The sequence below is a fragment of the Aspergillus homomorphus genome (genome assembly GCF_003184865.1).
Source record: "Aspergillus homomorphus CBS 101889 unplaced genomic scaffold BO97scaffold_7, whole genome shotgun sequence".
In the NCBI taxonomy this organism is placed as follows: Eukaryota; Fungi; Ascomycota; class Eurotiomycetes; order Eurotiales; family Aspergillaceae; genus Aspergillus; species Aspergillus homomorphus.
The window spans coordinates 732,306-746,579 of NW_020291893.1; the positions used below are offsets into that span (position 1 = coordinate 732,306).

The window sequence follows — 14,274 nt, forward strand, 5'->3', positions numbered from 1 at the left end:
GGAACTGGGTTCATATTAATGCTTCAGATATTGCAGCAATTAGTCATCAAAAAGTATGTACAAGAGAGCTAGCTGTATCATCATCCTAGATCATAAACAGTTCGTCCAAATAAATATTCTCTAAACAATGCAAAGGAGAAAAACGCTCATAGACGAACATCTACTCTTCTTCATCTTCTTCGGCAACCTGGGAGAGATTGTTAGCTAAGTCGGCACAAAATGGCAAAGATAAACTTACTCCTTCGTGAAAGTTCTGTCCATCGGTCGTCGCCTTGATCACACCCGCCCGGATACACCAGTCTCCGAATCGCTCGGGAACCTCGCCATCGGTCTCGCGCTCGGCAGCGTAGCGCTTAAGTAGACCCTTCATGATGTCAAGGATCTCGTCCTCCTTGATGGAGGAGCGGTACAGCTTGTTCAGACGCTGGCCGTGGTAGCCACCGCCCAGGTACATGTTGTACGCGCCGTACGCCTTACCGACGAAGGCAACCTCAGCAAGCCAAGGTCTGGCGCAACCGTTGGGGCAACCGGTCATACGCATGACAATGCTGTCCTGAGCGAGACCAACCTCCTCCAGCGTGGACTCCAGCTTGCCGATGAGCACTGGCAGGTAGCGCTCGGACTCAGCCATGGCAAGACCACAGGTGGGGAAGGCAACACAAGCAGAAGACGACAGACGCAGGCCGCTGAACGCGGTGTTGTCGAGCTTGTACTGGGCCATCAACTCCTTGACCGCAGGCAGATCCTCATCCTTAATGTTGGAGATGATCACGTGCTGGTTACCGGTAAGGCGAAACTCGCCCTTGTCAAGCTTGGCGATCTCGCGCAGACCGGTGCGCATCTTGAAATCGGCGGTATCCTCGATACGACCGTTCTCGATGAAGCAGGTGAAGTGGTTCAGACCCTTCTCATCCTTTAGCCAGCCGAAGGTGTCCACGTTGGAGTCGAACTTGAAAGGACGGGGTTCGGCGAACCGCAGTCCCTCGGGGAGGAGAGCCTCAACCTTCTCCTTAAAGGCAGGGACGCCCATGTCGTCGATGGTGTACTTGAGACGAGCGTGCTTACGATTCTTGCGGTCTCCGTTGTCACGCTGGACGAGCATGATCTTCTCGCAGACGATATGGGCTTGATCCGCAGGGACGTAGCCGAACATGCGTCCAGTCTGGGGGTAGGTCTTCTTATTGTTGTGTGTGGTACCCATACCACCACCGGCAATGATGTTGAAGCCCTCCAGGTGCCCGTCAGCACCCTTGATGGCGATCAAACCAATATCGTGAGCATAGACGTCGGTGTCATTGTGAGGGGGAATAGCGATCGTGATCTTGAACTTGCGGGGAAGGTAGGTAGGGCCGTAGAGGGGTTCGTGGTCAACGACAGCGTCTCCGGCAACCTGAACCTTCTTGTCGTCGTCGTCCTTGAGCCAGATCTCGTGGTAAGCAGAGGTGGCGGGGAGGAGGTGGTCGCTGATCCTTTGGGAAACAGCGTGAGCTTCGCGGTGGAAGGTGGAGAGCTCAGGAAGGGAACTGCACATGACGTTACGGTTGACATCACCGCAGGCCGCAATTGTAGTCATCAGGGACTTGTTAATGGCACGCATAGCGCCACGAAGGTTGCGCTTGATAACACCGTGGAACTGGAAGGTCTGTCTGGTGGTGAGCTTCATGGTCTCGTTACCGTGCGAGCTGCTGATAGCATCCATCTGCAGCCACTGCCAAGGAGTGGCGATACCACTGGGCAGACGGCAACGGATCATGAAGCTGTAAGCAGGCTCAAGTCCTTGGGCCTTGCGCTCATCGCGAACGTCACGGTCATCCTGCATGTAGGTTCCGTGGAACTTGGTCAGCTGCTGGTCACTGGCCGAGATGGCACCAGTGGTCTCATCCAACAGACCCTCGGCAATGGTACCACGCAGGAAGTTGGACTGGATCTTGATATCTTCGTTGGTCAACGGAGCAGGCTCCTCAGGAAGACCCTCGACCTTGTCGACTCCGAGAGCCTGCCAGAGGCGCGGCTCCCATTCAGAGTAGCCAGTCTGATAAGCATCGGGGTCCTGGTCGTCACCCAGACCAATATCAGCAAGCTTGCGACCTCCGAGGAAGGCAACGCGGGCATCGAGATCCTTGGCGGGCTTGTTGTAGTAGATCTTGTCCTCCTTGCGGGGCCAGTAGTGGCTGTCACCGAGACCAAAGACGGAGTAGTTGATCGAAGACAGATCCAAGTCGCCAGAGTTCTTCACAAATTCCCAGAGGCCACGACCATTCTGAGGGAACTCTCCCTGACCAGCAGTACTGGTGATGAAAACCACGTTCTCCTCAGTGGCGAGGTCCTCGGTGGGATAGTCATCCATGGCCATCACCATAGTCTTGAGACCTCTAGCACGACCACGGTTGCCGAGACGTTTGGCAATGTTCTGGGCATTGCCACCATCCGAAGCGAAAAGGATGGTCAACGGAGCACCAAAGAGACCTTCGAGCAGCTTCTCATAAGAGTCCTTGGCTTGGCGTTTCTGCAAAGCGCGGACTTCTGTGCCATACGACTCAGCAAGAACGGGGGAGAATTTGGGTTGACGATTCGTGAGCTGCGTAAGCTGGTTGTCTCGGCGCAGGAACTCCTCGAGCTCGCGTCTGATGCGATCAGAGTCCAAGATGAACTTGGACTCGCCCTTCTCCTCATTGGCAGGGTTCCAGCGGTACAAAGGCCAGTATCCAAGGTCAACAGCCTTCTTGGTTTCTTGAAGAACAGTCAGGGCAGAATCGTTCTCCTGGTTGTAGGGCAAGTAGGCGACAATGACGGAGGGACCCTCGAACTTCTCGGCTTCGGCCATAGCCTGGAGCACTTGGGTGTAGGAGCCATACACAGCGACGGAAGCCACATAGGCATTGCCGTAGTTCATAGCGTACAACCCAATATCCTTCTTTCTGCGGGTGGGATCGGCCGCGGTGCGCTCCGAATAAGGCTGGGAGTCGATGATAAGCATGTTCACGTTGGCGCCGGAGGCGAGAACGTGGTGAACACCAGAGTTTCCGAGATCGTAAGCCCAGGCGTCAGAGCCGATCAGCCACAAAGACTCATCGTAGAAAAGCTTTTTGGAGGCCAGAAGCGTTCTAGCGAGCTGGGAGCCGTCGTTGGACAAGCGAGCGATAACATCGGGGGCCAACTTGTTAGCCTTGGATGCATCAGCGGCACTCAGAGCCCACTTGGATAGCCAAGTGCGGGGAACGTCGGTAGCGAACGTAGTGGCCTTGGAGGCTTCTTCGACCTCGCGGATGAAGCGCTTGCGGTGCTCCAATCGGGCAATTAGCGCACCAAATCCGTACTCAGGGCTGGCAGCAATAGTGGCGGAGATACCGGCATTCTTGGAACCCAGCTGGTTGGCAACGTGAAGGCGTTCACCGAAAAGCTGGTTCAGGATCTTGAGGTAGGCGTTCTCAAGGTGGGGCTGCTCGAGAGAGCTCTGGAGGGCAGGCACCTTGGAGCTTCCAACTTCCAGGTTCTGGATGGGCGAAGCGGAGGTCAAGTTCTGAACAATGCCACGGAGAGCCTGGACCGCAGTCGAAGGCTCAACGTAACCCAGCCTGTAGCCAACAATCTGAGGGGTAGGCCGACCGGCAGCAGGAGAGAGACTGGAGAGCAGGTCCATGAAAGAAGGACCCCATTTGGTGGTCTTGCGAACCTGTTCCAAGACGGCAATCTTCTCCACGGAGCTGGGAATGGAGTTAATGATCTGGCCGCCGATCCATGGGCGGTACAGGCGGGCAGTGATGAGGCCCACACTGCTGAGCTCTCCAGCCTCCTCCTTGCCCAGCACATCCACAAAGACGCCGGTCGAACCGAAGACAAAAATGGCCGACTTGGCATCAGAAGGACCCGTGTATTCAATAGCACGGTAAGTGCGTCCAACAGCGTCAGACAAGTCCTTCCAGATTTGAGAAGTCCACTCGAAAATGTCGGCAGCATTGACAGGACGTACGGAAGAAGCATCGACGGTGGTGGCGGCAGAGCTTGTTCCGCGGCTGTCGGTGCTGCTGTCCCGGCGGGAGGAGCCAACGGAGGAGTTGTCAATGCTCACGCTGGCGGAGAGCTGCGAGGCTTGAGCAGGGGTAGAGGTGCCCTCGGTCTGCTCATTCGTGCTCTCAGCGGCTTCCTCAGAGACGGTGGCGACCCGACCCGAATCAGTGTAAAGGGTCTGGACACCCAGTCCGGGGGTGTGAGTGGCGGTGCCCGAGGCCAGGTTCAACAGAGATCGTACGACATCGGCATTTTCCTGTGTGATAGCCTCATCACGGGCGGAGTTGGCAGGGTCGAAAAAGTGAATGACACCCTTACCAGACTTGCGGGCCAAGGCATGTGCGGTGATAGCGATATCCTGAGCCTCCTGAAGGGTCTCCGAATGCAGGAAGGTGAAGCCACATTGCCTGATGGAGCTGATTACGGAGTAGTCGGGGAAAGGGTAGGGCTCCAGGGCGACATGGAGAACAACTGGGCTGTTCGCCAAGCGGTAGAGGTGAGGAATCGAGGAGAGGAGAGCAGAAGAGCTGGTGACCACGGACACAGCATTGCCAGTCTGCAGCGGGTGGAAGGTCGAGAGAAGAGGGTCCTCGTTGTATCGCACAGCAACGACCTTCTTCACCGTTAGCTTTCCATCCGTGCTAATTGATCGAGTAGTAGGATCGAATAAGAGATAGCACATACCTCTGGTTTGCTTCTGGGCAGAACGCTGGAAGTGTTCTTTGCCTTCAGAGTCTTCAAGGTCTTGGAGAACAAGGAGTCTGCCTGCAGAGAGGGTTGAACGGAGAGGACGACATCACTGGTCAAGTAGGCGATCCTCGCCACTAAAAGGCATACTCGATTAGTCCATCAAATCCAAGACGATGATCGTTGATAGAGGATTATCCGAGGACCCCCAGCAAACATGACAAGGGTTCCATGACATACCTGCTTCTCCAGCGGTCGAAACGGAGGCCATATTGACAATGGTTTGCTACGCAACCGAATGCGCAGTAGGTGAGATGAGATGGAGGGGGAGTGAGGGGAGTTGGGAGATTCGAGAAATGGATATCACCGCATGCGGTGATTCCCCACTCAAATTAGAGACAATGCTAGAAATGGGGGAGAGGGGAGAGAAGCGGAGGTGAGGGGGGGGAAGAGAAACGAGGAAAACAAGAGGGTGTACAGGAGAAAGATAAATAATTTAGCTCGACTGATTTACAGTGGTCTCCTTTTATTTTTTTTTCTTCTCCCCCCCAGGCAGTATGAATCAGTTGGGTTAAAGCAGCAGTGATCTTGTTCGTCTCATAGTAGATTTGGGTCCATCTCCGCCATCGGGGGTTGGATTACCCCCCATCTGATTGGACTGCGATCACGACATCGATGCAAACTGCAGGTGAGCGGAAGTGCAAACAGGCCTAATGCAGGAAAGTGCGGGGATCCCGTGACCTTTGCTCGAGCACGTCACTTTGGCCCGCCTCGGCGGTTTTTGCTTCGAATGCCGATACTTGATGGATTTCAATGGGTTCAATCTTACAGCAGGCAATGTTACTACTGGACCAGTGACACTTCTCATCCCTGCTCAGTCTTGACCCTACAAGGCGGGATTTGGTTGATTTGGGTTGATTATTTTCCGGTGATCCAGAGCGCATCCAACCCAGACCTGCAGCTGAGTCAGCTCACCCAGTGTGTTCTCGGTCGAGAAACCGGGCTCCAGCGCGTAACGGGCTTTGAATTGCAAACCACTATTTTTGTCTGATAGAAAGACAAGGTTCCAGAATCGTCAAATAATATGTATATATGCTCTGCACATCATATGATGCAGCTCTTGGGGCAAAAGTATGGTCGGAAATATATGCAGATCCCTAGCACGATGCACGCAAAATGTACCCTGAAGACGCCAGAATCACACCCAATCCCCCGATATCCCAAGCAAGCAATGTACATGTCCCGGACGCCAGATATAGAAAGGGCATCACAAGACCTCGTCAAAGTCACGTATGTCCACCTCCCAGTAATGGTGGCCCCAGCCAATCCCGTTCCCACACAAATGACACCGACGCCTCCGCCTCCCTGAAGAACAAGAAGACAGTAGAGATGATAGTTACACCATCCCAGTCGTTGCCCGCTTGTCCGATTCGTAAGAAAATAAAAGTATGTAGATATCAACGGTTAAATAACAGGGCTTGAAGAAAAAGGAAAATGTATCACAAAGTTAATGACGAGAAGCCGACAAGGGGTCAAGCCTTAAACAAAGACGTGGAATTACTGGCGCCACGTGCGCAAAAGTATCCTCGACTTGTAGACGATGCAAGTGTTCTTGCGTTTCGAAGATGGGCCACGAATACTCGTCCGGAGGTAGGAATTTGATCCCAAGTCGGATTGAAACCACCTGGCGATAATAACCGTTTGCTTCGAATGCGAGACTAACGGCCATCATTCCAGCCATGCATCTTCGCATTCATTGCCGGTACATGCTCGTGAACTGGCTGCAGCAAGGCGGCCGCCTGCACTGTCGACTGGGAAGGCTGGGGAGGGCCAGTTCCCGACCGCCGTCTCCTTTCTCTCTCAAGTGGACCCGGAAGCTCAGGTTCTTCGTTGCGTGACCGGAAAGTGCGGTTGAGAGTGTTCACCCAATTACCACCCTCCTCATCCTCGCCCAGCCAATAATTGCGACCGATGCTGATCATAAGGCGTCCAAGCTTACCCTGCCATCCTTGGCCATCCGGGCTGTGCGCAGAGAAGGGTTCCCGATCGATATCGGCGACACTCGCCACGCTGGCGATGGAAGTGTTGCGGCTGTGGGTTGGTAACTGAGTGTGTCGCGGTACGGCGACGTAAAGGCGGAGAGCCTGTCGCGCAAAGGCCAGCATCACAAAGACGAAGTAGATGCGGATGGTCCACAGCAAGCAGATGAACACAATGCTTTGGAAGCTTTCGGGTTGGGACACGGCGTCGCCTAGGGCATCCGGTCTCCTTGCATAACGATCGCCTTGGCCCTTGTGCGACGAATCGTACTTTGGACTAGTGAAGCCAGCGGTCTGTGCCATGGTCTCCGCGCCCGGTCCGGAGGCGCTTCCATTGTCGTAATGCTGGGATACAACCAGGAACCATGTCACACCAAAAGCAGTAGTGTAAGCTGCGTTGATGATACTGTCGATAACGTAGAGCCAGGCGAGCGCAAGGCATTGCAAGGGCGATTGTTTGCGGATATAAGGAAATAGATATGTCGTGATACCCAGGGCGAGGAGAGAGTAGAGGTACATCGACAATTGCACAGGCGAGAGATGATAACCGGTCAAAAGGGCGAGCAAGCCATAGAGACCGCTAATTTTGTTGAGAAGCAACGATAAGGTAATCAATGAGGCACCAGTTTGTAGACTCATGACATAGAGAAAGGTCTGTGTGTTGTTGACCGGACCAGCCGGGGTTGGGGAGGTTAGCCTCAATAATTCAAGAAGAGTGACCAGGCAATGGAGAGAGGCGGAAGTCCGTAAATTTTCACCTGTATTTCACTAGCAGGTTCTGGGGAACATACCTCTGGCCGCGGGATGCGGAGGAGACGGGTTGAAAACCCCATGATGCGATTTTGGGGGGAAGGGGAGGGAAATGTGCCAGATCGATAAGAGTTTAGTTAAAGTAGTTGGTGGTGGTTGTGATGAATGGGAAAGGGAGCGACAAAAGAGGCAAAGGAATGGAAGGTGACGACGGAGACTCAGCCCAGGCGGGAGGGAGGGAGGGAGGGGGTGGAAAGAGGCTGGACGGAAGAAGAGAGACAGACGAAGGGGACTCAGTTTAACTAGACAGTTAACTTTCAACAAGTGAACTTGGAAAGTGACGCTGGGCGCCCAATTTGTCGGTAATTGGCCCAGGGGCGCGATTTCTATCCGGTCGGGTCCGTCGATCGCTGCCTTGTCCACTCCTGGCTATTGAGTACTACATAAAGTGTTTAGACTACTGTTTTCATTAATCTGGCTGAACAGACCTGCCCCATGACGTATCTATCACCAGTACTCTCATGCGTTTGTTGTCTATCTGGCACGAGGTGGTCTGCATATTGATTGTCATTGCATTGTTCTTATTTTCTTCCTCTCACAATAGGGCTACTTGCCGAGTTAATCGAAGTGGTGCTATGCAGCCCATGAAAGACTTCTCTCTTCACCCCTTAGGACTAGAACTAACAGGAAAGCACATGAGAAGCCCACTATTACCAAGCCGAGCAAACAAAATCACTCGGCAGACTTATGCACATTATTAATTTTGTTTCCCGCCCACCGACTGAATACGAGTACGAGCAAAGACGTCGTTTGCTCAATCATGCCAACCTACAACCAATCCACAGCCTCACCAAACAGCCACCTTGTTGGAAATCCCACTCAGGGGTTTTGGGGACCTGAATCCACTTGCTTACGCCATTGATAATCTGATTGAGTTCCTGGCGCAGGGGCTACAGTGGAAGAAAGAGCCATCATCAAAATACTCGTGTTTGGAGAACCTGGCGATCATACGACTACGATATCACAAGCCCGCCGTGTAGACCCGCCGCTATTATGTATAATTTCTGCATAAGCTACGCGAGGCTGAGTTCGATGCGACTGTTCACTAATAGACTTAGTGATGTACACCACGCAGTCGATACATCCCAAGGCCGCCAGGTGAAACCAAAGCAAGTTCCAATCTCTCTACAGTCAATACATGAGTGCGATACGCGTGAGTTCAATGCCTATGGCTCCGCTAACCTTCGAAGCAAGCAACAATGACAAGAACACGCCAATTAAGATTAAGAGAAAAGTTGAAGCTTGATCTAAACACGCTATTCACTCGAAAGAAGGGGGACAGAGGGAAATGTACATGTTGAGGTGGGAGAACATTATAGACAATCTCAAGCCTCATCATTGCGATTCAGGCATGAGAGTAAAGAAGGTTATAAGAAGAGTCTGAGCCAGCAGTTGCCAATCCAGTGTTTAGCAGGCGCATCCATCATTGGTCGTGGTCTCTTTCGGGCTAATATTGACATCAATCACTGTGAAAGGAAGGTCAGCAAGTGTTCGCCGCCGAATAGGGGTCACTCCGACGGAGAACTGACTTTGGTTGTCCCCTCTGTTGCCTTCTCCCTCCATACCCGGTAGGGCCTGCGCGATTCTCCGGAAAAGCTGCTTGACATTGTGGCCCACCTTGGCACTCGTTTCGATGAACATCAATCCATTCTTCTTGGCCTCTTCTTCACCCTGTGCTGTCGTAACCTCCCTCTTGTCGTTCAAGTCGGTCTTGTTGCCGACCAGGACAATGATGACGTCGTTTCCGCGCTCTCCTCGGACATCGTCAATCCATTTCCGGGTGTTTTGGAAGGACTTGGCGTTAGAGATATCGTAGACCACCACGGCGACGCTCGAATCTCGAATATAAGAGGGGATCAGGGAACGGAATCGTTCTTGACCGGCGGTATCCCAAAGCTGAAGGCGGACCGTTCTATCTTCCAGGTACATCGTCTGGGTAAAAAGGGCGATTATTAGTGTCAGCCAAGCACGCAAGCAGACATGCAAGCATGAAGTATTATGGAAAGAGCAACGTCGACCGGGCGGACGGTACCTTGGACAGGAAGTCGATTCCAATGGTGGCTTGGTATGTGTTGTCAAACGAATCGTACATGAATCTCGTGATCAGGGAGGTTTTTCCAACTGCGCAACGAGAGTCAGGACCAGCGTGGCGATAGGAGATACATGCGGGGGGAGGGGAGCGTCTTGTCGCGGAAGATATTCATACCACTCTGTTCTCCCAGGAAAACCAGCCTGCAATCCGATTAGCGATCGGCTCAAGCAGCTACCGAGTTGTTCTTCGTGCTGCATACTTGAATTTCTTCAGAGGGTTCGAATACGACCCTACTCCGGAGGTGGAAGCCATGTCTACGGAAATGTGGTGGGAGCGGCGAAATCAGGGGTAGCGGAGATACGTCGCAGACTCGAATGTGATGGTGGCGGTGGGTGAAATTCCAGAGGAAGGTGCAAGGAAAACAGAGAGCGAAGGAGGAAATCTTCGAGAGGGCCGGAATTATTGAGAAGAGAGAGGGAGAAGAATGCGACCAGATCAATCCGTACCAGAGGAAGTTCTAAGGTCTAACAGACAAATAAGTAGCTGTTGACCCATGGGTCCGTCCGGGGAACTTTGACAGTATGTCTGCATAGATTAAACCGACCAGCCAGTCCGACCGGAATAATCCCGGCCCGACCACCACCACCTGCTTGCTGTTCCACCTTGGGCTCGGGTCTATCTATCATAGCTAGCAGCACTGAAGCTCCTACCGTCCCTGTTCCCTGCTTGTCTCTCCATCTTTGACCTGCTCCTCATTCCTGAGGCCCTTTCCTTCTTGCTCTTTGTTCTTCTGCCTCCACTCTCAGGTCATATCTCTCACGAGACATCCACCATGGTTCTCCGTTACTTCACCGGTGTGGTATTCGTGGCCCTCCTGGTGGTAGGACTATGTAAGGAATCCGACCTCCTCAGTTACATAGAAACTCGAATAGGCACTAATCCGATCCGTTTACTCACTTAGATTTACTCTTGACCGGTCAGGGTGAACGGTTCAATGTAAGCGACAATCTCATGGCCCCTCGATCGCGGTGGGATCCTCGCTAATTCGATCCAGGTCGGTTACTTCTTAGAGTCGGTATCCCCGTATGCGTGGGCCAACCTTGGAATTGCTATGTGTATCGGCTTGTCGGTCGTCGGCGCTGGATGGTATGAGAATCCCTCGAATCATTTTGCGGTCACACATCATGCTGAAAGAGTGGTCTTTTAGGGGTATCTTCCTGACGGGATCGTCCATCGTTGGTGGCGGTGTTAAGGCACCCAGAATCCGTACCAAGAACCTAATCTCCATTATCTTTTGTGAGGTCGTCGCCATCTATGGCGTCATCATGGCCATCGTCTTCTCCTCCAAGCTCAACCTGGTCGAGAACGACGGCATCTTCTCTGGCAGCGACTACTACACCGGATATGCACTGTTCTGGGCCGGTATCACCGTCGGTACATGTAACCTGATTTGCGGTATCTCCGTCGGTATCAATGGAAGTGGTGCAGCTCTGGCCGATGCTGCGGATCCTAGCTTGTTCGTCAGCTTCCCCCGGTGTCTGGAAGAGTGGTTGCTAACACCGGCCGCAACAGGTTCGTCAAGATCCTCGTCATCGAGATTTTCAGTTCCGTTCTCGGTCTCTTCGGTCTCATTGTTGGACTTCTGGTGGGCGGCAAGGCACTCGACTTCGGTGCCGCTTGAGGGTATAGGGATTGCGTAGGGGCTTGTTGTTGGTGGGGATGAATTGTATGACTTATATCACGTTTGTCTTCGCTTTTTCTGTTCTTTGTCGTCCGTTATCTACTGCATCGGGGCGTACGGATTCGATTCAACTGTAGAACTTTGTTTTGGCTATGTGTGCAAAATGCATTGTCGATCTCGCTGTTTGCCTGATATTGCGATGGGAAAGAGATGTATGTATAGTAACTGGCAGCGGGGCTGGCCTGGAATATAAAGTGATAGGATGCATAGGGATCAATTTTCTGGTGACTTAGCATTAGCAGGAGAGCGAAGCGTGGAAGAATGCCTCCGGTTTGTTGATAGGCCATCCCGGCCGTTTGTTAGCGTCTCCGCCCCTCTCCGCCATGCTTATCGCTTTTCCCCGCCTACGACAGGAAGCATCTCCGAATCTCGTTCCTCCCTTCCCCTCATCAACGATCTCTCAAAATGGCCGACACCACCATTCTCAAAGCAGCAATCCTCGTTGTTTCGGATACTGCATCTCAAGACCCTTCTACTGACAAAGTCGGTGGCGCTCTTACGAACGTCTTCTCAACGGACGGCCTGAACACCTGGGACCAGCCCGTTATCAAGATCGTCCCTGATAGTGTGCTAGACATCCAACGCGCGATCTGTGACTGGACCGACGGGCCTAACTGGGTCAATCTCATCTGTGTCAGTGGTGGGACGGGTTTTGCGTCTAAAGATATTACACCTGAGGTTTGTGCACTGTCCAACTGGCTACACCACGGATACTCTAGATATTCATCAAGACTAACGTCACAACCAGGCGGTCTCTCCTCTCATCCATCGCCATGCCTCTGGTCTTGTGTGAGTTTTTCAAAGGTCCTTCATGCATTTTAAATTACCCATTAATTGACCAGGACAAAAGACACGGCATGCTCGCCGCATCCCTGAAGGTTACCCCGTGTAAGTCGGACAGCGTTGGATGCATGAATGTCGCTGATAGCATATACCAGTCGCCATAATGTCGAGGCCTGTCGCAGGCGTGCGCGATAAAACCTTGATCGTCACTCTGCCCGGCTCCCCCAAAGGCGCGAAAGAAAACCTCGAAGCAACCATTAAGCTTCTTCCCCACGCATGCAGCCAAGCGGCCGGTGCGAATTCCAGAGCCCTTCACGCAGGCGGTGTCAAGAAGCTCGAGGCCGATGCAGGAGTATCCTCTGCCTCGCCTCAGCCGACCAGCCATGATCATCACCATCACCACCATCACCACGACCACGGCGGTCATTCCCACGGCCACGGTCATGGACACGCTATACCCAGAGCACACACGACTCCCTCCGAGCGGCCACAGTCGAATGACCCGAATGCAGGACCCAACCGCCGCTATCGATCATCGCCATACCCTATGCTCTCCGTGGACGAAGCCCTTCAACTCATCAGCGAGCACACGCCCGAACCTACCGTTTTCGAGGTCCCCGTCACAACAGCTCTAGTCGGGTCCGTTATCGCCGAAGATGTCTACGCCGCGGAGGCGGTCCCAGCATACCGTGCCAGTATCGTCGACGGATACGCGGTGATCGCCTCCGAGACGCCAGACTCCAGCCCTAACACCAAAGGCATCTTCCCTGTGGCGTCGATCACCCACGCCAACGAGGGCGGCACACTCACCCCGCTGGAGCCCGGGACCATCGCGCGCATCACGACCGGCGCCCCGCTGCCCCCCAACGCCAACGCCGTCGTCATGGTCGAAGACACCGTGCTAGCGACCTCAACCCCAGACGGACAAGAAGAAGCCACAGTCGAGATCCTAACCTCGGAGATCCGACCGGGCGAGAACGTTCGCGAACCGGGCAGCGACGTCGCGCTGGGGTCCCTCATCCTTCGGCAAGGCGACCTCATCACATCCGTCGGCGGCGAGATCGGCCTCCTAGCGGCAACAGGCACGCCTACAGTGAAGATCTACCAGAAGCCCTGCGTCGGTGTGCTCAGCACAGGCGACGAGCTAGTTGAACACAACGACGCGCGCAAGCTCACGGGCGGGCAGATCCGGGACTCGAACCGGCCGTCGCTCCTATCCTGCCTCTCCTCCTGGGGATTTCCGACCGTCGACCTGGGCATCGCGCGCGACACGCCAGCAAGCGAACTCGAACAACGCCTCCGCGACGCTCTCCGGGGCGTCGGCACCGCCACCCCACACGGGGTCGACGTGATCATCACTACCGGCGGCGTCTCGATGGGTGAGCTGGACCTGCTCAAGCCGACCATCGAGCGCTCCCTCGGCGGCACGATCCACTTCGGCCGCGTCTCGATGAAACCAGGCAAACCGACCACCTTCGCCACCGTGCCGTTCAAGCCGTCAGCGGCCACCGCCGCCCAGGACGTCCAGCAGGAACGCACCAACAAACTCATCTTCGCCCTCCCCGGTAACCCCGCTTCGGCCCTGGTCACGCTCAACCTGTTCGTTCTCCCGTCGCTGCACAAACTGATGGGCATGGGCCATAGAAGACAAGGAGGCGCGGCCGCGGGCGCCGGATCTGTGCCGCTGGGCCTGCCCCTCGTGTCGGTGGCGCTGGCGCACGCGTTCCCCGCTGACCCCAAGCGCACGGAGTATCACCGGGCGGTCGTGACGGCATCTCGGGCGGATGGGAGGCTGTATGCGACCAGCACGGGAGTGGATGGCGTGGGCCAACGCAGTTCGAGAGTGGGCAGTCTTGCCAGCGCGAATGCGTTAGTGGTCATCAGGCCGGGCAGTGGGAAGGTGGAGAAGGGAGCTTTGGTGGAGGCGCTGATGTTGGGGGGCGTTGTTGCGGATGTTTAATCCTTTCTGACAAACAGGCATGACTCGATACTGGCTGTGTAATTATACTTCTCAATATGTGTCGCGTTATGTGCGCTATATTGCAATGCTGTTTACTTCGCCAAGTCGGAATTCCCAAAATTAGGTGTATCGGATATATATCCCGCGCATGACAATTACCGGTCCGATATAAACCCCATAGAAGATACGGTCACCTGACCCAAATAGATCCGTA

General features: G+C 54.1%; 5 protein-coding genes across 5 annotated transcripts; 2 read left to right on the top strand and 3 right to left on the bottom strand.

Annotated features, from left to right (window-relative positions):
• Positions 1-7: 7 nt before the first annotated feature.
• BO97DRAFT_441453 (sulfite reductase (NADPH) subunit beta) lies at positions 8-5,231 on the bottom strand. Its single transcript, XM_025698172.1, has 4 exons — positions 4,936-5,231; positions 4,693-4,832; positions 239-4,621; positions 8-187 (listed from the first exon to the last, which is right to left on the bottom strand). Exons 1-4 carry the CDS (start codon positions 4,964-4,966, stop codon positions 161-163), a joined length of 4,581 nt encoding a protein of 1,526 aa, XP_025554139.1. The 5' UTR covers positions 4,967-5,231; the 3' UTR covers positions 8-160.
• Positions 5,232-6,413: 1,182 nt separating this feature from the next.
• Positions 6,414-7,567, bottom strand: BO97DRAFT_432644 (inositol phosphorylceramide synthase regulatory subunit KEI1; the record flags this gene model as incomplete). Its single annotated transcript, XM_025697556.1, has 2 exons — positions 6,414-7,388; positions 7,526-7,567. The coding sequence occupies 2 exons, from the start codon at positions 7,565-7,567 to the stop codon at positions 6,414-6,416; spliced, it is 1,017 nt and encodes a 338-aa protein (XP_025554140.1).
• A 1,338-nt stretch (positions 7,568-8,905) lies between these two features.
• Positions 8,906-10,136, bottom strand: BO97DRAFT_404004 (Rab family GTPase YPT6). The gene is made up of 5 exons (XM_025694860.1): positions 9,836-10,136; positions 9,751-9,776; positions 9,577-9,665; positions 9,074-9,476; positions 8,906-9,010 (listed from the first exon to the last, which is right to left on the bottom strand). Exons 1-5 carry the CDS (start codon positions 9,886-9,888, stop codon positions 8,952-8,954), a joined length of 630 nt encoding a protein of 209 aa, XP_025554141.1. The 5' UTR covers positions 9,889-10,136; the 3' UTR covers positions 8,906-8,951.
• Positions 10,137-10,272: 136 nt separating this feature from the next.
• BO97DRAFT_386082 (H(+)-transporting V0 sector ATPase subunit c'') lies at positions 10,273-11,523 on the top strand. The gene is made up of 5 exons (XM_025693511.1): positions 10,273-10,466; positions 10,538-10,572; positions 10,631-10,722; positions 10,784-11,092; positions 11,149-11,523. The coding sequence occupies exons 1-5, from the start codon at positions 10,409-10,411 to the stop codon at positions 11,255-11,257; spliced, it is 603 nt and encodes a 200-aa protein (XP_025554142.1). The 5' UTR covers positions 10,273-10,408; the 3' UTR covers positions 11,258-11,523.
• A 187-nt stretch (positions 11,524-11,710) lies between these two features.
• Positions 11,711-14,078, top strand: BO97DRAFT_468898 (bifunctional molybdopterin adenylyltransferase MobB/molybdopterin molybdotransferase MoeA family protein). The gene is made up of 4 exons (XM_025699789.1): positions 11,711-11,995; positions 12,066-12,106; positions 12,168-12,205; positions 12,256-14,078. Exons 1-4 carry the CDS (start codon positions 11,723-11,725, stop codon positions 14,058-14,060), a joined length of 2,157 nt encoding a protein of 718 aa, XP_025554143.1. The 5' UTR covers positions 11,711-11,722; the 3' UTR covers positions 14,061-14,078.
• Positions 14,079-14,274: the final 196 nt, after the last annotated feature.

What these genes read in the sequence shown, in the direction of transcription:
- BO97DRAFT_468898 (XM_025699789.1), top strand. Translation starts at nt 11,723, where the DNA reads ATGGCCGACACCACCATTCTCAAAGCAGCAATCCTCGTTGTTTCGGAT. An exon ending in CGCCATGCCTCTGGTCTTGT is followed by an intron (nt 12,107 to 12,167) that starts GTGAGTTTTTCA and finishes CCAGGACAAAAG; the next exon opens with ACACGGCATGCTCGCCGCAT. An exon ending in ATCCCTGAAGGTTACCCCGT is followed by an intron (nt 12,206 to 12,255) that starts GTAAGTCGGACA and finishes AGCATATACCAG; the next exon opens with TCGCCATAATGTCGAGGCCT.
- BO97DRAFT_404004 (XM_025694860.1), bottom strand. Translation starts at nt 9,888, where the DNA reads ATGGCTTCCACCTCCGGAGTAGGGTCGTATTCGAACCCTCTGAAGAAA. An exon ending in TTTCCTGGGAGAACAGAGTG is followed by an intron (nt 9,666 to 9,750) that starts GTATGAATATCT and finishes CTCGTTGCGCAG; the next exon opens with TTGGAAAAACCTCCCTGATC. An exon ending in CAACAGAGGGGACAACCAAA is followed by an intron (nt 9,011 to 9,073) that starts GTCAGTTCTCCG and finishes TTCCTTTCACAG; the next exon opens with TGATTGATGTCAATATTAGC.
- BO97DRAFT_441453 (XM_025698172.1), bottom strand. Translation starts at nt 4,966, where the DNA reads ATGGCCTCCGTTTCGACCGCTGGAGAAGCAG. An exon ending in TTCGACCGCTGGAGAAGCAG is followed by an intron (nt 4,833 to 4,935) that starts GTATGTCATGGA and finishes TATGCCTTTTAG; the next exon opens with TGGCGAGGATCGCCTACTTG. An exon ending in TGCCCAGAAGCAAACCAGAG is followed by an intron (nt 4,622 to 4,692) that starts GTATGTGCTATC and finishes ACGGTGAAGAAG; the next exon opens with GTCGTTGCTGTGCGATACAA.
- BO97DRAFT_386082 (XM_025693511.1), top strand. Translation starts at nt 10,409, where the DNA reads ATGGTTCTCCGTTACTTCACCGGTGTGGTATTCGTGGCCCTCCTGGTG. An exon ending in GTCAGGGTGAACGGTTCAAT is followed by an intron (nt 10,573 to 10,630) that starts GTAAGCGACAAT and finishes AATTCGATCCAG; the next exon opens with GTCGGTTACTTCTTAGAGTC. An exon ending in TCGGTCGTCGGCGCTGGATG is followed by an intron (nt 10,723 to 10,783) that starts GTATGAGAATCC and finishes GTGGTCTTTTAG; the next exon opens with GGGTATCTTCCTGACGGGAT.